This window comes from Camelus bactrianus, chromosome 25 (genome assembly GCF_048773025.1).
Source record: "Camelus bactrianus isolate YW-2024 breed Bactrian camel chromosome 25, ASM4877302v1, whole genome shotgun sequence".
Taxonomy (NCBI): Eukaryota; Metazoa; Chordata; class Mammalia; order Artiodactyla; family Camelidae; genus Camelus; species Camelus bactrianus.
The window spans coordinates 36195834-36223681 of NC_133563.1; the positions used below are offsets into that span (position 1 = coordinate 36195834).

A 27848-nucleotide genomic window follows, 5' to 3' on the forward strand; every position below is an offset into this window, starting at 1 on the left:
CTCAAAGGTGCTTTGTGGTTTTGGATACCAAGAAGAAGAAAGAAGTACAGGGTCCTGGACACATTAAGGAGGACAAAACAAAACGACTTGATTTTTTAGAGGAAAAAAAAAGACTGAAACAAAATATACCAGAGTGTTAAGAGAAATTACCTATCAGTGTTGTGATTACAGATTAACTAAAAATTTCTATCTTGTATATCTGAATTTTCATATTTTCTATAATGAACATATATTCTTAAAAATCAGAAAATGGCTTTAAACGAGAACAAAACTTTGGACTGCTTTAACAAGAATAATCCTATAGACTTTCAGCCATTTCTGGACTTTTCTAAATCCGACCCTCCTTTCCCAGCCCCGCAGTCTTTCGGTACAGATAGAATCAGACACAGTCCAGAGGGAGGCAGCCAGGGCGGAGGGTGTCAAGTGACCCACAGGCCAGGCGCCCTGGATGTGGCCAGCTGTGACTCCTACACAGTGTGGGGCACAGGGCTTTGCACCTGGCTGGGGTTTAGCTGAATGCCTTTGTGCTTCATCCTTTTTCATGGCTGCTAGAGCGAGAACACCCTACTCACACTAAACACCACATTTGTTTTTCAATCCAGTTCACCCCTGAAGTTTTCACCCCCAAGCCCCCAGTTCTCAGGGCTAATGCCTAGCTGTGTTGAGGACACTGTTCACAGAAGAGGCCCAATGTGTAGCGTGAGACTCTAGACTCCTGACTGAAGGCAGACTTCCACCTTGGAAGCCTGGCACCTTAACCTGTGCAGAAGGAAATGCCCAAATAAACGTGAGTAACTGAAGATCTTTGGGAGAGGCAGCTGTAAATACGAGGAATTTTATTTAATTTTTTGCTGACATACTATGAGGCAAAACAAAATTGACACCATACAAAATAACTTTATAAAATATCATTCACATCATAGTTTATCAGATTTACAGCATTCTGTGCATGTTAAGGGTTATGTAAGGAGGTGAAAAAACACTATGCCAAACTTTTAGTATTAGTTTACATACCCACAATAAGAAAACAAGTAACTGTTAGGTTTTCCATGAATTTATTGCAAAAATAGTGCAAACTACTTAACCTAGTAAGCTGTAAAACAAACTCAAAAGGACCCAGCTAAGTTTAAACATGACAATAGATGCTCAGTGTCTCAGCCTTTAGCTTTCTTCACCAGTTTATCTTTGTCAGTCAAGCCCACTCCCCGCCTGTTCAGTTCAGGGCGAGCGCTGGGGAAGAGAGGTGCGGAGACTGGCTCGTCTGAGAGGCCAGGTCAAGCCGGCTGCCTAGCGCCAGCAATGCCTTTAGGATCATGCTACTTACTCAAGGGCGATTTTGTGAGGTCTGTGTTGAAAACGTTTGGATGCTGTGATGTTTCAGTCTGACCTTAGAAATAAGTTATCCAACCTCTTGATGATATGGAGAAAAGAATTAAGAAAGCAGCATGAACAGAAAGGACTGGGAACATTATTGTCTGCTTACCAACATGGTATCCTTTTTCATGGATGTATTTGGGTAAAGCATTAATCTACTGGTGGGCAACCTTTGAACCAGGTATTGCAGAAAGTTTAAAAAAAAAAAGGATACTGTATCCCTACAAGAGTAACTTTTAAGATTTCTTTCAACAGTTTATTGGGGTCCAAACAGCATGTATCTAAACAAAATGCTAAGAGCAGAACAAAATGATACCTATAAAAGCTAAAGAAACAAAATGCAGCATATTCAGGTTCTTTTTCTTGAGGTACCTATATAAATTTAATCACCTGCCCCAAAGCACTCTTGATAGGTAAAAAACAAAACGCTTCCTGGTGAGCCAATCGTAGGGCATTTATTATTATTAGAGAAAGTGCAACAAGGCTGATCTTCATATGCAGCATACGAAAGGATGATTTACTCTTTACAGAATATAGCTTAAGAATCGACCTGATGGAAGTTTAAAAATTAAAAACACTTAACTAGAATCATCCCCCCTTTTTTTTTTTTTTTTTTTTTTTTTAGATCCTGCAGCAAAAAGCCTCCCAAATCAACTTTCAAAGTTTTGCCACTAAGGAATGTTGGTTCTCTTGTAAAATCCAGAGATCTCTTTAAAATAGTAAAACTATACACTACAGGAAAGATCCCTAATTCTTATTTCTTATTGGTATAAAATCAAATTCTTAAGACTCCAAAATATTGTGTTACCTCCAAAGAATTAAGTTAAAAAAGATCGCCATAGTAGGAAAAGTCTAGAATTGTAAACTGCCAAATATAAAAGCATGGAAAGTCATCCATCTCCTACCTTATTTTCTCACCTGCCAGAAAGCTTTCCTAACTTCCAGAACCACCAGGGCTGCTGCTGAATGCAGGCCCCCCCCCAGCCCCCGCAGGCTCCCCCTTCCTCTGTCGATGGTCCTCAACACCCCACCAGGAGGCAGGGGAGACAAAATCCACAAGTCCTCTCGCTGCTTATGAAACAAACATCAAACGCGCCAGAGGAAGGGGTGGGGCACTCATGGTGAAAACACCAACGACAAGTGTGTTTGTGAGTTTGTTTTAGCCGCCCCTTCACTGGCACAAAAAATGAAGTGATAGCTACAAACATATGCATAGAAGAGTTTGGAATCTGTGAAATGTTGAATTTGCTCTTGGACGTTTTTTCCTTTCCCGAGAGGGCAGCTGGGACTCCGATATGCGTTAGTAGCTGGCGGGGTGATTTCTCAAGTTCCAGGGCCAACTGGGCTCTTTCTCCCCGTCTGCAACATGAAATACTTAATTTCATAGGGACTTTTCTCAATGCATTAGGATTCAACACAAAAGGCACAAAATAAATACATTATTATTAAATAAACAGAAATTATGATTTCAAGCTTCATGTGGAGTTACATCTCGCTGTTTCATTACTTTTTCCAATTTAATTTGACAGATTTAGTAAATAGCACCCAACTGTTTAACTGAGGTAGATCCACATTGTAAAGAAAGCTGGGTCCCCTCCATTTTATGTCTAAATTTAAGATGCTTTTACAAAAACAAAAGTCCATGTAATCATCTGCAGAAGCAATGGCAGGTGGCAGGTGGCACTACCTGAAGGAAGCTTAGAACATGAGCAGGCTTGCAAAGATTTACGCCCAAATCATACTCTCCATCAGCCATAAAGAAATCTCAGACTGGAGGGGGAAAATCAAACATTTAAAAATAACCCTGAAAAAGTCTCAAGATTTTTAGAACAGGTCTTTCTGGCTGACTGCCACAGAAATGTACAATGGTCCATTTTCATCAGGCAATGGTAACAGCCAGCCAGACCTGAGAGAGAGAGAGAGACAGAGAGAGAGAGAGAGAAAGGTGTCTGTGTCACTGAAAGAGAGAGAGAGAGAGGTGTCTGTGTCACTGAAAGTTTCCCTTTGTAACTCCGGAGGAAAGACTTACTGAATTATGATATAGCATCTTGATCTGAACAGTTTTAACTCATTCTGCCTAGTATTTTTGCATACTCTGAAACTTACAAATTTAACATCTGATTAAGGCTTAATTTAAAGTGGCATTACCACCTAGCATCATGCAAGCACTGGACATCCTCAAAACACACAGAATGGTATTAAACTAAAGACAAGGACAGGAAGCCTCAGAATCATATTTAGCAGGTACTAGAATTTTATAATTAATTTTACAATTCATGTAGCAAACGAAAAGTCATACAGAGAGGCCAATGTCTATAAATACTAGTTTATACAGGAACTGCCAGTTTACACAACAGCACCGCACGGTTTCCATATTGCAAGCACAAGACATTGTCACAAGACCCACCGCACAGGTGAAGGAGTCTGCAGACGGCACGCAGAGTACCACCTGAAATGAGGCCCTTGGAGCTGCTCAGCTTCTTAGAAAATAGTAAACTTTAAATGGTCAGAATACATTTTGATTCAAAATGTCTTCTAAAATTTTGTGTGGGGGGGAATTAAGAAGGGGCAAGATCTACCTATGGAACATTTGAATTCATTTTTGGTTTTTTTCAATTATTTTATAAAAATAAAATAAAACTAGAAAAGTTGATAAAACTCAGGGTTGAAACCCCTCAATACATATTAGGTAAGCAATCTGAAGTGTACCAGAGGTAAGAAAAATCTGGATTTAGACACTACATTCTTTTCTTGTATTTAATGAGTAATTAGCCACTTTGCTGCACAGAAACTTACAATTATTCCCTTAAAACTTTTTAGAAAGTAAAAACTCACTTGCCTCTACAGTTACAAAACATGAATTTATACCTTCAACAACTACATTTAAAATCCACTATCAAACTCAGGAGTCAGATTTCAGTTTAGTGCTAAACTACAGACATCCAGGATCTCAGTCCTGTGTACATTTGGCTTTGAAGGAAGGACCAAAATCGTTACTCTCCAGCCTGCCTGTGGCCAGTGTCTCTGTGCAGGGAGGGCCCCCCTCATCGGAATGAAGGGCTGGGGAGAGGGCGGTGCCTGGAGCAGCCACCAACAAGGCTTTTCTATACACTTTAAAATGTTGGGTTATTTTCCCCACTTAAAACCAATAAGATCATCCACTGAGAGGGAAGGAGGGTTTAATTAGGCCATCAGCCAAGAAAACTGCTTGGTTCCTGTTTTGAAAAAGTCAGAGCTAAAAGCTGCGCTTTAGGCACCTCGGAACTGGCTCTAGGTGACACCATGCCCAAGGGAGCAGTTTCCCCGCACATCACAAAACAGCCACAGTGAGGAGAAGCACTCCGCCACGGCAGACGGAGGGCTGAAATAGCACCTTCATCTAGGACTTCACATGCATTCTACAAAGACATGATTCCAATTCCAATTCATCTCTTAAAAAAATCTAGTGCCACTAAATACTCACGCCAGGTGATCATGAGCACAAGGTTCGTGGTCTGACCGAGAGGTGGGCCCTGCCCCACCTTCCTGAAGCCCCAGCAGCTCCGGGCCAGGGGAATCAGGCAGCTGAGACCCAGAGCCTTCCAGCCAGAGATAACGTGCTGGCCTCACAGTTTACAACGCTGGGAGCCAAGGAGCAGAAGCAGCTTCAAAGGCGGGGGGGTCAGGGACTGACTGTGGAACAGGACAGGCTTCCTTCCCAGTAAAAACACAGCCCCGACGTGATGCTGGAGGACCCCCAGGACCCAACTGGAAGGCACAGAGGCTGAGCTCGGGTCTCTGGGCACACTCAGTCCGGCACCGACGGGGACCGGAGGAGGCCTGGGCGCCAACTGTTTCTTAGGTCAGAGGGCCAGCAGTCCCACCCTGGGGATTGTCCCTACCATAGCCAGAGGTCAAAGGAGCCTCGGGCCCCTCACTAGCACTGAGTTCTGCCAGGCGGTGCCATGCAGCCCGGACTCGTGGTGTGGGGCGCACCTGCGATCAACTCAGGTTGCAGGTGCCGACAGTACTGATGGGACTGGCCTCCACATGGAGCTCCTGGAGACACGTCAGGGAGGGGAGGGGAGAAAAGCCAGTATTTGGTGTGCCAGCTTTAACTCTGAACTACTGAAATCCAAGGAGTTTGTAAGTAGGAGAAAATTCAGCCTCTTCTAACTGCCTGAAGAAGGCGTCAGGGCCCTTCAGCCCCCCTGCCGCCCCACCAAGGGCACTGAAAGACCAACCACACCTCAGTTTCTCACATCGACCAGTAAGACAGCAAAGTGTTCACAAAAGCACCAGTAACCTTCAGTCCCCTCACCTTTAATGATCTTGCAGGAACACAAAGACAGTGGCGGAGGCCCACCTCGTGCATACAACAGGCTGACGGGCAGACCTGAGCTCAGTGGTTCACATCGCTGGAGAGGAGGTGGCCACGTGCAGTGCCCCCCGGAAAACCCTGTATGGGATTCTGGCTGGAAACGAGCTGCTTCAGAGACCCCAGGAGCCCTGGGAGCAGTCAGCAGATGCTGGGGGCGCCTGCATCTGCAGAACAGCGTGACCGCAGAATGACACGTTCTTAGGAAAACCACAAAGGACACTAAGCACTTTTGGGATTAAAGCACTCCACGCAGCATGAAAACAACAGCGTTAAAGGCAATGACTTCCACGTACGGTGCGACTGGAACCTCGCTGGGACAAAGTCAAGGTTGGCTGAGCATCTAGAGGGGAGCAAAACTGCCAGGGCACACCCAGGTGTCTGCAAGTGCAACGCTGCTCACCTGCCCCTCAAGAACTCAGAAGCAACTAGTGCAGGTGCTTTTGCAGCAGACACTCACCTTGTGACGACAAGAGAACACATGGAACCTAAGGAAAGACGTGGAGGAGGCAGAGGGTGAGCCTGACCGGCCCACAGCAGCGTGCGGGCAAAGGACATTCCTGACAGCAAAGTGGTTAATCACACGTGAGACAAACCCCCCCAGGACAGAAGCCCAGCACGCAGGCAGAGGGCACGCCTACTTCGAGACGCCGCCGTGGAGCCTGTGCTCCTTTCAAACCAAGGGCCTTGGATTGGAACAGAACATTCTGCTTTCAAATCTTATCGTTTCAAAGTACGGAGTGACAGTAACTCAAAGTTCCCAAGTCAAAGGGCACTGACGTCTGCCCTGCATCTGAAACCACGCAGTACTGTAAGGGCACTGTCTGCATGGGAGTCGGCGTGCAAGCACCTTCGTGATTTTACAGAGCACACGAAAATGGAGGAGAGAGTGGAGGGAGCCACCTTCAACCCTTTCATAAGGAAAGCAGAAAAAAAATGCCTTCTTACGTCAAACAGGAAAGTAAGAAGCCAGGAGGACTGCGGGTCATTTCCAGGTTTCGCCGTACAAGGCCTCACACCTGAGGTTGGCGTGGAAATGGCCCCCGGCTCCAGTCCCGCTGGCACTGAGAGTCCTAGAATCTTGGAGCTGGGCAGCCCAGAGGAGTCCCTGGTCTGGTCCTGACACACGTTGGGGAGGGGACTGCCCGTGGGTCACAGTATGGCACACAAATTGTCAAGCCAGAACCGAACAGAGAGATGCTCACAATTCAGTTTATTCAGGCAACATTTTGGCTGTTTGCAGGGTGGACAGCTACGCTTAAAAGCACGAGTCTATTGAGAATTCAGAGGTAGCCTTTATCTGCATTTTTTTTTAAACTAAAAGGTATTTAATAACCACCTTCTGTAGTGATATGGCTAAGCCAATACATTCACTTTAGACAATAAAACGGCAAAACATCCAAAAAAGCATTAAGTGAGGGCACCGAGATGGCAGGGACGTGACATATAACACACACTCAGATGACTGGTTTGGGTTTAAGAGGTCCCAGCAGCCCGACCACAAACAGAATTACACGCTGTGGGCTGGAGCAACGATCTAGTCTGGCAAATCACAGGGCACAAAGGAACATCACTGGATTTCAGGCCCGCCCAGCACCTCTGGGTTAAGCCACAAACGACGGTTCTGACACAACAGTGACCTCATGGCTTTGAGATGACGGCGGAGCAAAGAGAAGGGAGGCCCTGACTCTTGGGAAATGTGGCTGTTCAGATGCTTCCCCTCTGAGCTGTCAAATGCTGGATGGAGCCAGAGGCAAACGCTTTAGGGAGTCACGGCAAGTAACAAGGAATTAAACAGAGCAAAAGGGTTTATAGTTAATCCTCTTAGAATTAAATCTTCAGACCGCAAGGAGAGGGCGTCCTCTCCTTCCAACAGACTGCAAACTCCCCTCCAGGACGAGAAGACAACGAGGCCAGCTTGTCCTTCATGAGCGGTCACAGGCACACGGCTGCGGGGGGGGGGGGGGGGGAGAGAAGTCAGTCCACACAGCGCTAGCACATAATACTGAAAAATGGGGCAATACCACTAAAACAAAGCAATGGGGTGTATTCACATCATTTCTGCTATCCTAAGTCTATTTACAATCATTTCAAACAAGTACAGCAGATGCAAAGTCGGACATAATAAAAAGGAAGTTGTCAAAAAATCAGTGCAATTATTTTGAGTTGAAATTTTTCCTTACAAAAAGAGTCAGCATGTGTGTGTAACACGGACAGCCCCATGACGAAGTCACACGAGCGTTACGTCTACACTGAAAAACGTCACAGCAGCCCAAACTGCTGGCACGGCAGCTGGAGAGAACATTCTGGGTTACTTTGGGGAAGGGCTGAAAATACAAATAAAACAGTTGCATTCTGAAAGTGAGGCGCGTGGACGTTGAGGAAGTTTCTGTTTACTGTACATTCCTTTTCTCGGGAGCGTGAGAGGTGAGTTAGAGAGAGGTCACGGGGGAAAACTTCTATGGCTTGTCTGGGCCACTGGGATTGTCCACTGTCTGGATTGTGTCAACTTCTAAAGCTCCTCCCAATGGAGCTGCCTTAGGTGCAGGAAATGCCCAGGAAAAGTCCTTCAACTGTCCAGCAGGTCCAAGTCCCGCTGCAGGACGCATCCCGATGCCGACGGCTCCGGAAGCCGGCCAAGGGCTTCCGCGACGGGGCGTGGCCGAGAGCAGCCGGCCCGGCCTCCTCGAGACAGTCTGCGGCCCCAGCTGCTCAGTGCGTGGCTGGTCTGCCCTTAACGCGTTGTATCAAATATATAATCTGACTGGAAAACTGCCTTGTAAAAATAAAATTTAAATCACCCTGCAGCTCAGTGTGAAGTTACACTGCTGCACGTGTAAGAAAAACAACTCACCCCGAGAAACCGCATTTGCGGCTTTCAAAAATAAATCATCCAGCAAACCTGAAGGGAAACAAACATCAGGTAATTTATAAAAGTTGGGGAAAGTAATTTCTATCATCTCCATCAGGTACCACATGCACTGGACTATCCACACCAGCTAAATCAAACCAGAGCAGAAAGGGAAAAATAAATAGCGACATCTCCATTTACAACAATAAAAACACGCAACACACCAGCGACACCCACCCCCCCAAAAACCCTGCTGTAGGAACTGAACTTCAACTGTCTCTTCTAGTGAGCACTCGCGGCACGATCTTCAGGGACAGCGCCGGGCATGGCCGCCCGCGAAAGGTGCAGGGATCACTCCGTCACCGACAGCCCCTCCGGGTGGGCCGGGCCGTGGTTCACAGGCATTCACTCGCGGGAGAGTGAGACCACGACCAGAAGCCAAGTGTATACGTGAAGACATCTCAAAACAGAAAACCAAAACCAAAATAAAGCCACCCCTTTCTGCAAGTACAGGGATGCCCAGCTTTACACGATCTACATGAACGAGGAAGTCTGAGCTTGTGATCAGAACACAAGCAGCAGGGCGACCCCCCACCCGGGGCGTCTCATCACCGAGCTACTTGGCCGAGAGCTTGGCCAATGGAACAGACAGTGCGGAAGGGACCGGAAGACGTTAACTTTTCTTACAGTGAATGTTTTAAAATACACCAGGGAGAGTCCCGGGATAAGAACTGAATTGGGAGGCCTCTTTCAAAGAGATGAGATAAATCCCAGTTTTTCTTTTAAATGAATCCAGCTTTTCTACATCATAATCTTCACATTCAGTTTGCTTAATTAAAGCAAGGCACACCTTACTTAACAGTGGGGTGGGGCAAAGCCAGCAAGCGGAGGCCCCTGAAATCGGCGAGGCCCCACACGGGCCTCAGGAAACCTGCCAAACACAGGCAGAGGCCGAGGTCCCTGGGCCCCTCTCAGGCCGGCCACGTGGTCACCAGGCCGCCCTGGGCACAACACAATCAGAATGGGCAGAGTCCCCTTTGGCTTCCAGATGGACAGGGCTTGGCACTACTCTGCTGCACTCTGAGGTTTAATGCTGTCTCAAAATTTATCCTAATAATGGGGGGATTGGTAGAAATCTAGGAAAACAATTATTTACCTGAGAAATGTAATAACAGCCATTTGAATTCTGACCATCAGACACGTATGAGGGTGTGCAGCCAACCCTGCTGGAGACGTTTGGTTTATTAACGTTTTTAAGTAGGAAAAGCTTTACAAACAAGCAGAGGGCTGTAAGATGTACCTTTCTCAAAGTACTTCGGCCCACTAGAAAGAAAACTTTCCTTCAAAATGATTTTTAAAAAATTTTTGGTCTGATTTCTGGCCAGCCTAAGATCCATCCCAGGGTGTGAGGTTAGAAAACCTCTCCCTGCACTGCCGGGGAGCAGGGCTGGCGGGAACACGCCTCCAGAAGCCACCAGGTCGGAGCTGCTCAGCCCCGGAGCTCCCACTGACAGGCAGCCCCAGGCCTGGAGCGTCTGCGCAGGGAGGGCCGCAGGGGCGCTGCCTTTTCACCACCACTGTGCCGACCACCAAGATCCTCCTGCAAGTGGCAGAAACACCCCTCTGACACACACAGTTCTAGACGGCCCTAAATGGCTGAAAATTAACCTAATTTCAGATTTTAAAAGTTTATTAGTGAAAAGAGTCCCCCCTTAGTTTGAATGTTCCTGGTAATTTACGTCAAGAGTGCACTGGGATCCTTCTGAACGGGAGAAAGTGCCACTTGCTAATAAAACAACAGGGAATTGCAACATTTTTTAGAGCAGAGGCTTCTGTCATTTAAAAAGACAAAAAAAAAAAAAAGATACAGCAAGAAGAGACTAATGCCATTAATGTGACACCCACGTGTGCACACACACACACACACACACACACACACACGCACACACCACTCTGAGTATATATCTTCACAAGTCATAGTCATCCCTTTGTCGCTGCCACCAAAGTCCAGGCTGAGCACCCACTACAGCTCTACCCGCGCCCCTCGGAGCCTCACACACAGCACTGGGCACCAGAGGTCAACGGCGGGCCAAAAAGGGGGGCCGTCAGCAGGGCCCAAGGCGGCCTGCAGAGCACAAAGCAGCACTAGGGAAAGTCTCGTCTCCTTGCTCGAATCTCTGTATTGAATGCGGATTTGATTCTTAATAAAATTGCCTACGAGGACGAGAAACCCACCGAGCACCAATGGCGCTCCGCTGCTCCCCCGGCGAGCTGTCCACGGTGTCACTCTTAGTGCAATGGTTTCTAGATTGGCAAACCCACGTCCAGGGCCCAGGACGCAAATCCTAGCAGAAGGGTCTGCCTCTCCTGCTGGCTTCGCCCTCAGCCGTCCTCCCGGGGGCAGGGCTCCGTCGCTGATCGCCAGCCTCGCATCCAGCAGAGCGCCAGCACCGCCAGCCACCTACGTGCCTCAGTGCACAGATCCTATGACGCTTGTCTAACAGACCACACGCAGAGAAGCGCACTGGGACACACCGACCCGTTCCCAGGAATGGAAGAATAAACGCATTCCACTTGTGCTTAATCGGCTGAGCGACACACGGGATGAGGAGGCGGGAAGGGGAGTGACTGCTGGGTGCACACCCGGCCCTCCCGAGGGTCCAGTCTACACTGAGGGGGGCAGGCCGCGGTCACATTCAGTCAATTGCATACTCCTGTACTTAAGCACTGAGAGCCACAATAGGTGGGCCAGTCTCCAGGCTCCGAAACACTCTTGATATGCTGAACAGGTCACAAGCACCCCGTAGTCAATAAAAGGAAAACAGCTTCTATCACATTAATACTGCAAACCAGATACGTGTATTTTCCTCTTACATTAAAGACTTATATAACAGTGAAAAAGGATTGTACTCTATTTATCACCACAGACCCGTATTCTTTAGAAACTTTGGAAAATAAATGTCACAGTCCTATAGGACAAATCTTATGATTAGACTGTCGGCATATTGTCTTTTTTTTTCTTTTTTTAAATAAACTGTTATTAAAACGGCACTTGTCTGCCAATCCCTCTGGACCTATAACTGTTGTGAACACACGCGGCCCATCCCCTGCCACAGCGCCTTCCTGGGAGCTGAGGGAAAAGCAGGCAATGGCAGAACGAGAGACTGCGGGCGCCTCAGCCCGGCCCCGCCTAGGGTCCTGCAGGGCTGGCACCAGCCACGTCAGGAGCGCACTGGCGTCACTCTGAAATAAGCCCTAGTGACGACATCAGAATGGTCAAGGCTTTAAAACCACGTTGTGTGCTGTGTTGCTTCCACTCTCAGAACGTTCACAGCTAGTTTGAGTCCAACAATTTCATACAGGATCATGTGTTAAAAAACAAGCAAGTTGAATGACCAAATAAATTAAAAATGTTTTAAAGCCCTGAGTTCATAGACTGGTTTTAGGAGATTTTTAGGAAACACGGGACTCTATTTTAATAAGCAGCTCATAGATTTTGGCAAACCACATTTCCTGCGACAGTGGGGTCTCATACAGGTCTGCAGCTCAAAACCCAAGTCTGAGATCTGGGACGGAAGGCAATCTGGAAAACGGAGAATCTGCTAAATCACTGACGTCTCGTGTTCAGTGCTGGCTGTCACGCTAGGGCTGGGCGTTTGTTGGTCTGAGTGTAGCTGGTCTCGTGTGAATCCACCTCGGTACACAATCGTAAACACTAAAACATGTCAAGCAAAGTACATGGTGCGCAGTGTGTCCTGATGAACCTGGACAGCCTTTGCCAAGGCCTGATGGTCTCGTCCGTTACTCTGCCCGGAGGTATGGCTTCCTTCAGCACTGCGGGGATGAGGGACAGAGAGAGAGAGTGCAGCCTTTAAAGCACCATGAGACAGGGCGCTGACAGCTAAGTTAGGGCCAGGCCCCAACATCTGGGGAGGCAGCCACACAGCTAGCAAGTGATGGCGAAGATGCTGACATTTGGGTGTCTGGGTCACAGCCAGCTCCAGCTACTGGGACCCTGCTGCTTCCCGTTCTGGAAAAGCAGAAATGACCCTTGCCATGACCACCAGCCAGGAAAGGCAGGCCACTCACCTATCATGTTCTTTATCCACCAGGTGGTACCTGGCCCGGAAGGCCACCAGGTGAGCGTAGTAGGCTGGCGCCGGGATGGACACGGAGCGCGTGCAGCGCACGTAGGTGTGACACAGCTGGTAGGTGAGGATCTGCAGCTCATCGGAAGAGAAACGATTGTCATCCCAAAGCACGTGATAGTGGGAAGGCCTGCTTGTTCCCTAAAAGCAGATCAGAGTCAGAGGTGAGTATGAAGGAGAGAAGTCCAGGATGTGCCCGCCAAAGGGCGCTGCTGAGACGGGCTGCGCTATAGCCGCACAGCAGAGCCCGCGGATGCGTTGCAGAGGACACGGCGGGAGGGTGTTCAACGATGGAAAGATGCGTGTGTTACCTTGTTACGCGTTATAAAAAGGCATCAGACTTTTATACTTGGACCCCCATTTGTAAAATACAGGCCACACACACATACTTATGTATAGAGAAATCACAGGAAAGATGTGCAACATAGAAACGGCTGTTTTGAGGACAGTATCTGTGTATACCAAGCCTTCTACACTGTTTTATTTATAAAGGCAAGAGAGCAGTCTCTGGCAAGGTACAAAAAGTAACAATGATGCTTTTTAGATGAGAGTTTGAGTGTTATTATTTTATGCATTTGGAACCTTTTGAAACTGAAGGAAGTGGGAAGTGATCACCTGGTCCACCCGCTAGGCCGAGTGTGGCCCTGGTGCTGTCCTGGTCCCTGCACCTGGGGGCCGAGGTCCCCAGAGTGCTGGTTCTTGCAGGAGCTGCTCTGGTCGTAGTAGTGTGGCGGGGGTCCTTTTCCTGGCTTTGACCCACTGCCTCCCCTGCCACTCAACCCCAGCCAGGGGCCTCCCTGACTCCTGCCGCCGTGGTCACCGCTGCACGGCAGACGCCCTTGTCCCTCTGACTGACCACCACACACATCCCAGTACCACTTCTCGCACTTAACTGACAGCTGTCACAGGGCCTGGGGCAACAGGTGTTCTGTATAAGAGGGTCTGCACAGGCCCCTCTGAGTCCACTTTGTCACAGCACTTAAATATCTCCACAGTGGGGCTCTCCCCCTTTAGAAGGGGCCTGGACAGAAAACGTAGGGAGAAAGGTTTGTCCCGTAAACAAACCAGAGGCTCCTGAGGGCAAGGGCGCCACCCACCAGGAGGGAAGCCAGGAAGAAGACTGACGGAAGCGCGCGTGGCCCGGACGCAGAAGCCGTCGCCCAGGAGACGCGCCAGGACACACGGTGAGCGCTGTGCTCTCTAAGCCACGTCCTTTTCTTTTCAAGGATGCTTTAAAAAGGTAAGAGCCATTTTCAGCCCTCGGCTCCACCCCAGCAGGCTGCAGGCTGGATGTGGCCCACAGGCCAGTTTGCTAAGCCCTGTTCCAGCTCCACGGTGATGTGAACCGTGTGGACGTTTGAGCACTTCCCATAGGACATTAAAGGACACAGTTCAAAGTGAATTCTCAGACTTTAGGTTCAGATCCTTTGGGGAGAGATATTTACATCCTTACTTCAAAAAATACGAAAGCCCCTCTGCAACGAAGCAGGATGGGTGCCCAGAACTAAGCTCCTCCTTCACAGACGCTGGTGTCCCCGCTCTGACAGCAGACCTGGCTGCACAGGGCACTTCCGAGGGGGCCACTCTCCCCTAAAATCGCTCTTGGCAAGCTGTGGGTCTCTTCACCAAGACGAACAAGGAGAGCCTTGAGGTGACAACAAGTCACCTGGCGACCTCCCCCAGATTCCACCAAGCCCGCCCTGTCGCCCCTCAGACCTCACCAGGCTCCAGGCACCCGGAGACGCCCCTTGTCCCCACTAGTGTGCTGGCTTTCCACCCACTGCTCCTTCCACCCAGACCTCATCTCAGCTAAAGGGGGACCCCCCCACCATAGCACCCCAGTGGGTGCTTTGTCCCTAACACCTGACGGTCCTAAGCCCCATCTGCTCCCCAGTTAACTGCCGGCTCTCCCTTGGGACGGGCGGGAGCCCCACCCGTGCTGCCCACCACCACATCCCCAGTGTCTGCCAGAGCCCAGGCACGAGGTTTGTGCTCTGCACGTGTTTGCTCAATGTGTTGATGACAGCGCAGAGACACAAAGACGCTGCCCAAAGGGGACGCTCTGTCCTTACCTGGATGCCGGCATGACTACACAGGTAGAAGTCAAACTCGGTCGGGTGGGTGATTTTGGTGTCCACGGTGGTGCCTGCTGGAATGTTTCCGCTTTTCCCAACCTTTAGCAACACAGGAACCCATTAGTCATGCCCAGGGGACAACGAACGTAAGCTAGCAAGCAAACAAGACTCGGCCACGCTGCCTCAGGCCGGGCCTTCCTGGCCAGAGCCGCCCTACTTTGAAGTCTTTAAATTGGCCAATACATTTGCTCAGTGTTATAGAATTAAAATAAAATTTAACATAGTAACAACTGCAATTAAATGAATTCCTGTTATATCTGGGCTGGGGTTATTTTTTGCTACGTCTCATAAAGACCCATGAGGAAACGCACTGTCTTCACTAAAGAATCTGTGTGGGACACCTAAAGGGTTTTTGTTCTTGCCAAGGCCAAGATGCAAACTGTCACCAACATCAAATCTAAGACCAGACGATGGACATGTGACAAGCCGTCACCCAGGTGCACACACGAGACTCAAGGCACAAGAGCTAGAACACCCTGACAGCGCTGGGGAGGGCAGGCTGCTCCCAGGAGACCATCCACACGCCTCCAGTAAGGAGCCGGGGTGTGGGAGGGGACTGCAAATCCTACCAGACTACTTAACTCCCAGTTTACATGCTGGCATTGAAAAACCACCAAACGGAGGGAGGGTGCAGCTCAGCGCAGAGCACGCGCTCAGCATGCACGGGGTCCTGGGTGCAACCCCCAGTCCCTCCATTAAAAAAAAAATTACAAAAAGAGGAAAGAAAGAAAGAAAAACCACTGAATATCCAGCTATTGCTCCTGAACAGCAAAACCCCAATCGGTCACTAAGTTGCTGACGGGTTTTTCAGCTGTGCAACACTGCAAATGTACATACAAAAAAGAATCCCCAGTGTAACCTCCTTGCACCTTCACCTGGGTTCTGATTTTTCCTTCTTGCCAACCGTTTTTTACACCCTCAGATTTCTAAAAGAAGTGAAATATTTGAAAAGAGTGCCCACCTTCGTATCCTCCCTATCCCGGTCTCCAGTGTGGACCCTGCTATTCCCACACACACCTCCAGTTCTCACTACGTATTTAAGTCTCCAGCGGCGTTACACTGTTACGCTGAGATTTTTAAACTGTATACGTGTAGCATGTATATTTTGCTACTTGCGGTTTTGTTCCATATTATAATTTTGAGATGTGTTCATTTGGTAGACATAGTTTATTACTTTTCATTGCTGTATAAATGCCAATTCATAAAAACATCACAACCTTTCCTCCTGTTAGCAAACAGATTTTCTGCTATTAGAAACAACGTGCCATAGTATCATATATGTCTCCTTGTTTACAGTGTGTGGGCTTCTCCAGGGTAGATCTATAGAACTGCCAAAGTGTGTTCCAAGTTGGTCATGCGCTTGCACTCCCTTCAGAAGGGCATGAGAATCCTCGCTCTGGGCTAAGTGCTCTGCGTGTTAGCCCAGCTAACTCTCCCGACACCCTTAGGAAGGCGGTAGAGAGCAGAGCAGCTGACGGCTTGAGGTCATGCAGCCCAGATGCCAAGGGTCTGGGCCACAGTCAGGGTTTCTAGCTCCAGACCCTGTGCCTGACCACAGCACCCACATCTTTGACAATGTTGGTATTATCAGGCTAACCACCATAATGTGAGTTCCCCGGACTTTTCTCATTCTCTGAAATACTCTGTACAATAGTATTCTTTGAAGGTTTGGTAACACTTGCCTATAAAAATCTCTAGACTAACTTCATAAAATAAGCTAATTAGTTTTGCCCTTTTTCCTACTCTCTGCCACACATTAAGATGATCTATTTTTGAAGATTTGGTAAAGCTTGCCTGTAAAACTCTCTGGGCCTGATGCCTTTTCGAACAATGACTAGATTATCCTCTTCAGCTGATTTTGGTAATTTATGCGATTCTACAAACAAGAGTTTGTCTCCATTTCTTCCAGGTTCTCCAGTGTGTTGTCATGAAGCTGTGCCGTTCCACATGATACAAACAACATGCACGCCCTCTGCAGCTTCAGTTCCCTGTTTGCTCCTAACATTATTAGAAGTGTCCTCTTTTTTTGCTCAGTCTTGCTAAGTTTATCTCTCTTCAAAGAAGTAGGTTTTGCTTGTGTTAATCTGCTCATTGCTTCTTCACTTTCTGCTTCACTGTTTTCTATTCTGGGAGGAAAGTGGGTGCAGGACTAAGCTGACTCTGAGCCCTCCTCACTCCTGGCAAGGGAGGTTTGCAGGCCGAGGAGGAAGGGAGCTGACATCCACCGGCTCCTCAGCTTCCCTTGCCCCCTGGAACTGACATCCTTCTTGTCTGATTTGACGGTTCTGTTTCTCCTTTCACAACAAATGCATCTATGTCTGAAATCTCATCTCTAAGTGCTGCTTTAGCTGCACTACACAAGGTTTGATATGAAATTCTAATTTTTGCTCAGTTCTGATCAAATTTCATAATTTTTATTCTTACATTTTAAATGCTTATGCTGCTTAGAATCAAATTAAAAATTTTAAGTTTTCCTATGCTTTTTTCTATTGTTGATTTAAAGTTGTATAGCAATCAAAAAATGTGGTTTGTATAATACTGCGGTTTGGAAATTTCCTAAAACCTCCTTTATGACCTGGGACAAGGTCAACTCACACAGCCTTCAGAGTGAGCTCCACTGTCACAGGCAGGGCTCTGTCTAACTGTGAGATCTGGCATATTCATTGCACTCTTCATTTCCAGTTTTTACTAATCTGTGCTTATTACAGTTTCTGATAGTGATGTGTTAAAACAGACCTCTTTTAGATGGTGAGTTTGTCGATTTCTCCTTGAAATTGTCCGTTTTTGCTCTACATTTTTTTCCCCTTTATATATTTGTAGGTCACGGTGTTAGGTACACCAAGCTCATAGTTGTATCTTCTTGGTGGATGTTTCTGTGATTGTGACAGAGTATCCCCTTTCCTCACTATCGACTCTCAATTGGCATTTTGTCCTCCACTTGGACAAAAAGCATCCTTGGTGCTGTGGTACCGCTGCGGCACCGGCGGGCTACACTGCTGGACTTTCCTTGGGCACCACCTGCACACTGAGCCCTGACCTCCAGCCCTGCTCTGCTGGCGGTCAGTCTGCCGTGATGGCTTTCCCTTCTGGGAAGCCCCTTTTCTTAAGCACCTACCTTGATGCTGAGCAGTTTAAGGACAATGTGTCTAGGTGTGAATTTTTATTTATCCTGTCGGGAACATGAAAAGGCTTTTAACCCGAGGACTCCTGTCTTTCTCCAGCTGTGGAGAAGTCTCCACATTCCGTCTGTTGGTCTTGTGTCTCCTGCGTGCTTGGGGTTCTTGTTCTGGACACCCAGGTGGTGGAGGAGGAGCTTGGACCCTGCCATCTTTCAACCCCAGACCAGACCCTGAAAGGAGCTCCCCAGGCCCCTTCTGGCATTGCCACCCCACTGCGGGCCCCCAGTCCACTCCATTCCACTGCATTCTTCACACTGCACTGTCTACCGCCACGGCTGCTAACTGGCTCTGAAGCCCCCTCTTAGGCCATTTCCTTATTGGATAAACGATGACTGCCTGGACCTACCCCAGACCTGCAGGTTGACAGGTTCAAACTCCTCACCAAACTCCAATGCCTCAGCTGGGTCCCCAAGAAGGGCTGGGTCTCCCAAGAGCCGGGGACAACAGTGTTGCCACAGGCCACAGGGCAGGCTGTGCAGAGACCTGTGCCCCCAGGACCCACAGCCCAGGGCCGGGTGCCGCACGGCCACCCCCTCAGCCACAAACACTCACCCGCTCGTTCTTGTCGGTGCAGAAGAGCCGCGTGTGATGCCTCTTCTGGACCACGATGAACGTGATCCCCGGCTGGTAGTCCTTCTCCAGCTTGATGCATGCCTCGCGGATGGCCAGTAGCTCGTGGTGAAGAACCTAAGGGAAGAAGGGAGAACACGCTTGAGGACCCTTATGTCTGGGGGCCTCTTGCTGCCTCAGAACCTCCCCTTAAGGATATGGACGTGTGATAAACACGTAAGTCAAGACTTGCAGGCCCGCCAGCGTGTTGTTAGCTCTGTGACTCTGCCTCTCAGAGCCGATTTCTTCACTCATGTGATGGAGCAGATGACACCCAGGCTTCACGGTTAAATGGTTTAAGTTAGATGATGCACAAACAGGCTTAGCATGGTCTCTGGAACATTCCAAGTGCTATCACACACAGTGGGTGCGAGGCACTGTGGGAAACACACGTGAGCAAATCAACCCAACTTACTCTCGGGATTGGAGAAGAGGGAGAATCCAGCAGAAAAAGCACTGAATTAGGAGCTGGGCCTGAGCCAAAATCCGGCTCTTCCACTGAGTAACTGTGGGGCTTTGGAAAAGCCGTGTACCCTCTCTGATCCCCAGTTTCATCAGTTTTAAATTGGGAACATCCCACCCTGAGAGTCCGCCGTGAAGACTAAGGCCACGTGCAGCGCAGGAGGCACGGTGGCACCAGGAGTCAGGGCACGGGACGGGGGAACCCCCTGGGCTCTCCCCGTCTGTCATCAGAGACGCAGGCCAACAGCCTGCTATGGGGTGAGAAAGGCTGTCCCGGGGCCACACGCTTAGGGTTTCAGCGACTGTCCTAATTAAAATTGTGTTCTAATGTCTCAAAAATATGTCTTTGGTTCTCGTCCTGAAAGCCCAGGGTGAAGGTTCTGTAAGACACGGAGCGTGTTCACAGAGCAGTAGCAACAGAGGAGGACACACTCGCCTCCCTTGTAAGAACGACCGCGACAGCAGGTCAAAGGGTGCTCGCACGGGGGAGAGCGCTCCCTGGCGGAAGGAACCCAGGCCTTGGACGAGAGGTGCCTCAAGGGAGGCTGGCACATGCTGGATCTGGACCCGTGGGCGGCCACCAGCCCAGGTTCCCACAGAAGCTGCACATCAGAGGCCCCGGCCAGGAGCTACCTGACGGTCAAGGCACGTTGGGGCCATTCTCGCCACCGTGGGCCTCAGGGGGATGAGCGGCTGCTTTCTCCAGGAAGGCACTGGTATCCCTGTCTTGTCACCTGCCATCCCCCATTTATCAAGGCAGCCTGGGCCTCTGGACACATGGGGGCCGCTCTCAGGACATCCTCCCCTGTGGGCGGACCTCCTGCAGCATCAGATGCGGGCCCCACACCTTACTTCTGCCTTCCCTGCTAGTATCTCCTGATGAAGCGTGTGCTGGGGACATGGGGACGGCATTAGCCCTGACCAACACGGACACGCTCAGGGCAGCAATCTCCTGAGGTCCGGGCTTGGATGGATTCACTGCTGCCTGTGGTCACCTTGACCCACAAGTGCTGCAGGTGCTTTCAACCAGAGCCCAGCAACAAGCCCCACCCCCGTCCTCGCCGGCCCCTCCTCCAGTGCCCCCGCGTCCCTGAGGCTCCCTGGCCTTCCAGACATCTGCCCAAGGGCACGCCCCACAGGTCACCCAACACTGCCACTGCCTCCACATCCAGGGGCTGGGTCCTGTTGACTCTACTTCTAAAAGGGCTCCCAGCAACCCTCCTCCTGGGCCAGGCCACAGTTCCACTTCCCACACTCCCCGGCTCCAGCACCCCCCCCCACCGCACACAGAGGTCACCTCCAGCCACAACAGTGGCCCTGCCCCGCAGAGATGCCCACGGCCTACGAGGTGATGCCCGGACCTGGAAGGGCCCTGGTTGGTATGCTGTGCCACGGAGTCAGCTTGGACAAGCCTCTCCCCGGACGGCAGTCAGATCCAAGCCCACCCACCCCCCGACCTTTTCCCCTGACCGGACCACCCTGTGCCCCCTATCCCTCTCGGCCTACCTTCCACACTGTGACCACATACAGGGGCAGAGTGTAAACCATACCACTGACATCGTCAGCGAACCCGAGATGCTGCTCTGTGGACAAAAGGGTGAATTTAGGACACAGAATGGGGAGAGAAGGGGTTGCTGACCTGCTGGAACTGCCCCTCTGAGACGCCATCGCGGTAGAAGATGATGCGGGTGGGCTTGAAGCGCGTGGACTTGTAGAACTGGATGAGCAGCTCGCGCACCATGGCAGCCAGGTCCTGGATGATCTCCTGCCGGTGCTGCTGGACCCGCACAGTGGCGCAGTAGCGATTGGGGTGCGCGTCCATGCTGCCCACGACCTGCGGGGCGGCACACACACATCAGGCCCCCCAGCCAGCCGCTGCGGTGCGTGCCGGAGAGGGGGTGGGCGGGTGGGCAGCCCACACGGTGTGACCCCACTACGTTTGCACTGCTTCTGAGCACACGGCAACGGTGTTTATAAATGTACTCCAAACAAGTCTGCCCAAGGCATCTAATAAAAAATCGGCAATTATTTTGAACCCTTATTCTGTTTATAATCAGATGTGGCTGAATTACATCTGCCAAGAGAAGGAACCTGGTGACAGTGACAGCGTTTCTGATTTTTTCAGTTCTACTGTTTTCCCAAAGTCACGTGCATACCAGCGCACAACACACCAAGACTCTGACCTCAGGAATGGTTAGTGTCCCAAAGGCACGCTGGCACAAAAGCAGTTGTTTGCAGGGGCCAAGCGGAGGGCAGCAGGAAGTGAGAGTGCCGGGGACGTGGCCACGCCACACTGCCCGGACGCACTGCTCTTCACTGATCAACAAGGAAAGGGCCAGGAGCTCGCAGGTGCTGTGTGTGCAGGGGGGACAGCTGCCCCCTGAACCACACAGGTCTGAGCTGCACCAGGCCTCTCCTAGGCACCTTCTCTCAGCTTCCCCGACCTGCAGGTGCTCGAATCTGCAGATGGGGGGTCTTAGACACGGAAGGCTGACTAAGTTATACGCAGATTTTCTACTGCGCAGGGGTCAGTGCCCCAAACCCAGTGTTGTTCAAGGGTCAACTTGGATTTGGCATTTGGACTGCTAGGCCACGTAGGAGGAATTACACTACGCGACGCTGACCTGATGGGGGAGGCTTGGCCCCTGAATAACATCAGACACGCACCTAAGCCGGGGGCCCAGGGCTGCCCTCTTGGAAGCTTCAACCTGGGGACTGGCCTCCCTGCGCGGTGGTCAGGTGCATCTCGGGATGCAAAGCTCCCCAGAGAGAAGCACTAGGCTGCCCGGGAGTGTGTTTCGGGTTCCTTGCCTGAGACCCCGCAGGGACACGTGTGCCTGTGGCTGCTCTGAAGAGTCGCTATGACAGAGAGGCACCTGGGACCCAATGGACACGGCAGCCCCATCGCCTGCACGGCATGGGAAGAACACCCGCTTAGAAGCCAAGCCCGAGCCTCAGGCAGGTTCAGCCGGGTTTTCTGCTGTTTCTCTCACGCAGCTGAGCTCAGTCTTTCTGAACTTCCCCTTGTGTAAAACGAGGAAACCAACACTAACCTCGTAAGGCTGAGACAATACAGTTACGCACCTACATGGTGCCTGGCACGTAGCAGGTGCTCAGTTGGCAGGGAGTGAGGCAAGGGACAGATGAGCTTCCCAGGTGGCTCCAGACAAACGACAGCAACCTCGCTGTCGCTCTGCAGTCCCACAGGGGACGCACAGCCTCGTGCCTGGTGCCCTGGGCATCCCATCAGGGATGGCTCAGGGGACGCATGGAGGCCTCTGCCCCCGCTCTAAAGCCCACACTAGTCTGAGTTCACACGTCGGCCCTCTTGAACAAAAGGCTGTGGCTACATCTGTGCTGTCCCCTCCCAAGAACAGTCTGAGGCTCGGCTCAGCCCGCGAGGGAAGGGGACGGCGAGCCAGGTGCTCAGCACCGTGACTGTGAAACGACACCCACCCGGGTGAAACTCACCAAATGAGAGTCAGGGCAAGGTCTGCACTTAACTCTACACTGTCGACAGCTACTTCACGCTCAGCACTGACACACAAGCTGGAAAATGTTCCCGGCGAGGTGCAGCCTGCCTGCATGAAACCTGTCGCAGCATCTGGCCCAGTGGAACACGGAGCCGCCAGGTGCTCCCTGGGCTGCAGGTGAGGCCCTGCAGGACGAGAGCCACCTCATGGCAGGCCTGTCGTGCTGATGGACCTGGTCAGGGCTGGTGCATTTGGGCAGCGCTCACCCAAACAATCGTATAGCTTCTCAGGAAGGGTTCACGCCATCTGGAATATCCGGCTCAAAAACCTACTTTCCATGAGACTCCGATTTCGACAACTGCAGTTCAGTAAACCTGAGTGCTCTTTAGGGAGAAACTCTGGCCCCATGGCTGCGAAGGGACGCCAGGCCCAGACAGGGTAGGACGGCACCCACAGACGGCCCAGCAGGAGGCGCGGACACTCACGGCGGCGATGGAAGGCTTCTTCCCGTCCCCAGCGGGGGGGTGAGTGACATCCGCCCCCAGAAAGATGACTGGCTGCTGGAACACCGGAGGCCTGCGTGCGGAGAGAAGCAGGGCGTCAGAGGCCGAGTGCAGGGACACGGCCTGCACCTTCTAATCCTGGCACCATTACTTTCTGTGCTGAGAGCGCTGCGGTTATGTCTTTAAAGTGTCCTCATCTTTTAACCATACATACAGAAAACCTCATGGGTAAAATGACGCACAGCCTGAGACCTGCTTCAGAATAACCCGGGGTCGGGGGTATAGGTGGAGTGTAGATGAAGCAAGACTGGTCACTCTGTTGGCCAAGGGGCTATCCTGGGCAGTGACCAGCGTTCAGCAGCATCCTTGTCCTCTATCCCCTAGATGCCAGTAGTACCCCTAAATCCTGACACCCCAGAATGTCTCCAGACACGGCCACACCATCTCTGGGGGGCAAAACCACCCAGCTGGGGAGCCTCTCTCCCAGTGGTCGTGTTTCTGAAGAGCCAGCTGGCAGCCGGGACTCAGGCTGCGCATCCTGGAGCCGCTGCCTCTGCCTCACTTTCCTCTCCTGAAAACCCGAGACAGTAACAGTGCTCACCCTCGGGGTGGTCACGGGGACTCAGCGTCCCATGCTTCCAGGGGGCCTGGCCCAGCACGCACACCAGGAGCCGCTAACTCAGTGCCACCGGCACCGCCTTCTTAGTCGGTAGCAAAGAGCGTGGGGTCACCAGCTGACGCCGCAGGAGACGGCTTCAGTGGGAGAGGGGTCCCAGCGGGACTCCCACTGGACAGTGCCTCACAGGGTATGATCAAGCCCCCACCAGCCCCTGACTCTCGCTGAGGAATGCCCGCCCCAGGGGAGCTGGTGCGAGGAAAAGGGGGGCGTGTCAAGCCTGCACACCACGTGCTGGTTCCCACAAAATGTGGACATCAGGGAGCTGTGGCTCTCCCTTCCAGAGCCCAGAACCTGGGGCCCCTGGACACCCTCACGTTGCCGCCAGCAGTAGCACCATGTGCACAGAGGGAGCTGGGCCTGGAGGAGACACAGCCCATGACTGTGTCCTACCAGCTGCACTCTTTGAACCCCGGTACCCCCTACCCTGCCCCACCCGGTCCCTACTCTCCCCTGAAGGCCAAGAAGTGCAGCAGCAGGAGGAGGCAGCCCAGGCCCCCAGCACATGCCCCCCAACCCCGCGGCTCTCACCTGCTGCCCGCCTACCCCACCGCCACTATCCCCAAACACCCCCACACACAGTTATGACGCACACCTTTCACCAGCACAGCCGCGTCTGCCTTTGGACTCCATGCTCCTCCCACAGCCCCTCGCTTCCCTCGCTTCCCTTGTGGCAAAGCTCCCGGAATTAGCTGAACCCATTTACTGCCTGCCAACCAGGGTTCGCACTGCCATGGCAATGAGACTCCTCTCTGCAAAGTCCCCAACAACCTGCACATGTCCCCCAGCCCAGGGCTGACCTCAGACCTCATCACATTTGGCTGTCTGCACCACGTGACAGCACGCACTGTGTCTGGGGTCCGGGACCCAGCTCGCACCTCCCAGCCCACCCCCAGGCTCCAGGGCCTGCTGGCTCTCACCAGGGCCAAAGACTCCCACAGCCCTCCCGTCTGCACCCTGCCCTGGGGGTTCTCACCAGCCTGGAGGCTTTACATGCCTCCTCCACATGAGGACCCCAAGCAAACGCCACCACACAGACCCCCGCTCCTGCCTGGGAGGCTGACGCTGCTGCCTAGCTTCAGCTTCCTCACCCGGAACTCGGCCTCGTATCTGCCCTCTCACCCTTGATCCTCTTCTTCTGCTCAGACCAAACCCAATGTGTCCTCAAGCCCCAGAGCTCCGTCTCCAAAACATCCGACATCTCTGGCACCCCCGGCCCACCCCCGCCACCTGCAGCTCTCCCGGGATGACGCAGGAGCGCCCGGTCCCCGCTACGTGCACAGCTGCAGCTGCCTTCGTGGCGAGGTCAGATGGAGCTCAGCCTCCACTCGTGAGCCTCCAACAGCTGCACCCCGGCCAGGGGGAGCACCCTCTGCCTCTCAGGCCCTCTTAGACCCACTCCCACACCGCCGGCAGGATCCTGCCCCAGGGCCCTTGCAAACCCTGTGCCTCCAGAGTGCTCCTCTCTCAGGGGTCCCCCCAGCACCTGCAGTCTGCTTAGTGCCACCCTCCCCGTGAGGCCCTCACCCTTCTGAGCGCCTGTCCCTTTCGCTGTGTCACTCCTATGCCCCTGAGAAGTCACATGTCCTATATTTACAGACCCTCTTGCCTGGGTCCCTCCACTGGAGGGCTAGGACTCTGTCCCTGTGCTCACTGCTGTGGCCCGACTCCCAGCCCACAGCAGGCATTCAACACAGAATTTGCTCTGAATGAGCGGTTCACCACTAGCCCCGGAGAGGCCTCTCTTCCTCCCACGAACTGCGTCGAACGACCCCTCATCGCAGAGCCAGGATCCAAGCGCAAGCCTGGCAGACTCCAAATTTGGGTTTTCCTGCTTCACCACCTGCTTCCTGACAAGTTCAGCAGAGTCTCTGCAGTTAACAGTGAGACTCAGCCCTCACAGCGTGGCCCTGACCAGCAGCACCAACGGCACCTGGCGACTTGCTCAGCCCACGAGCAGCTGGGCCTGATCCACATGTGCTGGTGAGAACCTCGGTGGTCCGCTCCAAAAGGCAGGTGGGGGACTCAGACACTCGCCCTCCTGTGCAGGCTCCAGAGCCCAGGGAGGGCTGGAGGGCTGGGCGTAGTGGGCGTCCATCAGCGCCTCTTTCCCCAGCCAGCGGAAGCAGCACCAGCGGCCTGTCGCCTCCCAGGTCCCACTTCTGCTCGAAGACAGATTCATTGAAGGGGGAGCCTGTCCAGCAACCTGACTGCCATCTCTAATGTCTCACTCTAGCAATGACGTTTCTCCAGCAATACCTCGGGGAGGACACCTGTTCTCCTGCCGGCCCCAGAGGCTGGGATCTCTGAGCTCAGCCCTGCCCGAGTGTCTGGGGCAGCGTGCCTGGCCAGAGGGCCGTGAGGACCCCACAGCTCCAGGGCATAGACTCAGCCACAGCCTGGGGCTCGACCCCGTCTGCTCGTCTGCGCAACGGTCAGCTTGGCTTGGCGAGTGGAGAGCGGTCATCCGGTCCACACAGAGCTGGCTCCCTGCTGCACCTTGCTCGCTGGCCACATGCCAGACCCTCAGCCTAGGATGGGGTAAGAAGTCCCTTCTGCTTGGGCCCCTGTGCTCTCCTGGGAACATGGCCAGGGCACTCTGGCCCACAGATGGCCGTGGGCCCCTAGACTGTGAGCAGCTGGGACCGGAATCTTATTTCCTTCATCTGTTGTGTCCAGGACAGAGGTGGACACGGGAGCCGACGCCGCCCCTGGGCCCTCCCCTGGGAACCACGTGCCAGCTGCCCAACCCGTGGCGGAGAGGCCGGCCTCACCTCCCCTGTGGCAGCAGGATGTTGTTCACGCCTCCCAGTTTGACGTTGATCTTCAAGCAGAGGTTGGACAGGGTCTGTGGCGTGGTCCTCTGCACATTCTTCATCTGCACACACTGCGTGGCCATCCCCAGCACTGTGTCTCCCACACGCTTGACCTCGGCTGTGGAGTGGAAGAGTTTGCTCAGACTGCTCCTGATGGCCCCCCCCACTGTCCCCTAGCCCCGCATGCAACCGAGCCTGTGGAAGGGGGGACCGGCGGGGAGGGAGGGCAGAGCCTGGGCTCCGCTCTGCCCCGCCCTGCCCACGCCTGTGCTGCCTGTGGGGCTGCCACCCTTGCTTGCTGGGGAGGCCGGGCGAGTGCAGCTCTCGCTCAGGCCTGCAGGGTGGTGCGGGCAGGGCTAGGCTGGAGCCCAGGGTTTGGCCCTCGGAACGCTGCCCTCCACTGAGGCGTTCAGGATGGCAAGCACATGCTCCAGGAGTTAAAAATATAACACTGGCATCCTTGGCAAATGCAAACCTGACATCAAAGAGCTGTGTGAGCCCACACCCCCTCTCCGGCTGGATTCTTTCATGAAGCAGCTGCTCAGGGCTCCCCGGGCAGGCCAGCAGAGACAGGTGCCTCCAGGAGAAGACGAGAGGGTGGGGCCACAAGGGCTCTTTCCCCTCCTGTGGACGTGCGGCTCGGAAGGCTGTCCGTGGAACCCGGCGGGCGGTACCAACCGCATCCCCCTCTCCCGCTGCCTCAGAGGCCCCACGCACTACAGCTTCTCATCCAGATGCCCCCGCCCCGGGAGCCTCTGCATGCCCACGGGGCTGCCAACAGATGCACACAGCACCCGCCTCCCTGTCCGGTCGTCACTGTCCACGGGGTCTCCCCCGAATGAGGACTGTCTCATCTATCTTTGTTTTCTCCAGGGCCCGGGACTTGATCACAGGAGTTTGGTAACTTTTAGCTGAGTGAATGTGCAACCGCCCTCCTGGCAGAAAGCACTCTGCTGAACTTTCAGAGAATTCTGATGCCGTCCAGCTCACGAGTGGAGGAGTCGGCCCCAGTGGCTGACTCCCCGAGGACGGCATCTGGCCGACGTCTGTGTTGGCAGATGGACGAGGGAATTGCTCAAGTGCTGAACTCTGTGCTGCCCCAGGTGCCGGCTGCCTCACAAGACCAACAAGGGCGGCCCTGGGCATGAGCACAGCAGCAATCAGAAACCTCCTGGCCTTTCCCAGCTCCCAAGTGGGCCAGAAACAGGCACCTCCTCAGTGCAGCAAAGACGCAAAGGGCTCCGGCTGCACCCAGCACCCTGGGG

General features: G+C 52.5%; 1 protein-coding gene and 1 long non-coding RNA gene across 3 annotated transcripts in view; one reads left to right on the plus strand and one right to left on the minus strand.

Annotated features, from left to right (window-relative positions):
* Window positions 1-819: 819 nt before the first annotated feature.
* Window positions 820-27848, minus strand: part of AGO2 (argonaute RISC catalytic component 2) — a 93135-nt gene continuing 66106 nt past the window's right edge. The window contains exons 13-19 of one of the 2 annotated variants that reach the window (XM_074353146.1): window positions 26542-26701; window positions 23074-23164; window positions 20755-20949; window positions 18597-18731; window positions 14803-14904; window positions 12672-12802; window positions 820-12416 (exon numbers count right to left, since the gene is read on the minus strand). In XM_074353146.1, the coding sequence (XP_074209247.1) occupies window positions 12308-12416; window positions 12672-12802; window positions 14803-14904; window positions 18597-18731; window positions 20755-20949; window positions 23074-23164; window positions 26542-26701 (923 nt within the window). In that variant the 3' untranslated portion in view covers window positions 820-12307. Of the gene's footprint in view, window positions 12417-12671; window positions 12872-14802; window positions 14905-18596; window positions 18732-20754; window positions 20950-23073; window positions 23165-26541; window positions 26702-27848 lie in introns of both variants that reach the window. The other variant, XM_074353145.1, reaches the window with a different exon arrangement.
* Window positions 15546-20759, plus strand: LOC123618924 (uncharacterized). The gene is made up of 4 exons (XR_012502323.1): window positions 15546-16928; window positions 18087-18411; window positions 18619-18830; window positions 19481-20759. It is a non-coding gene; the product is annotated as an uncharacterized LOC123618924 (long non-coding RNA).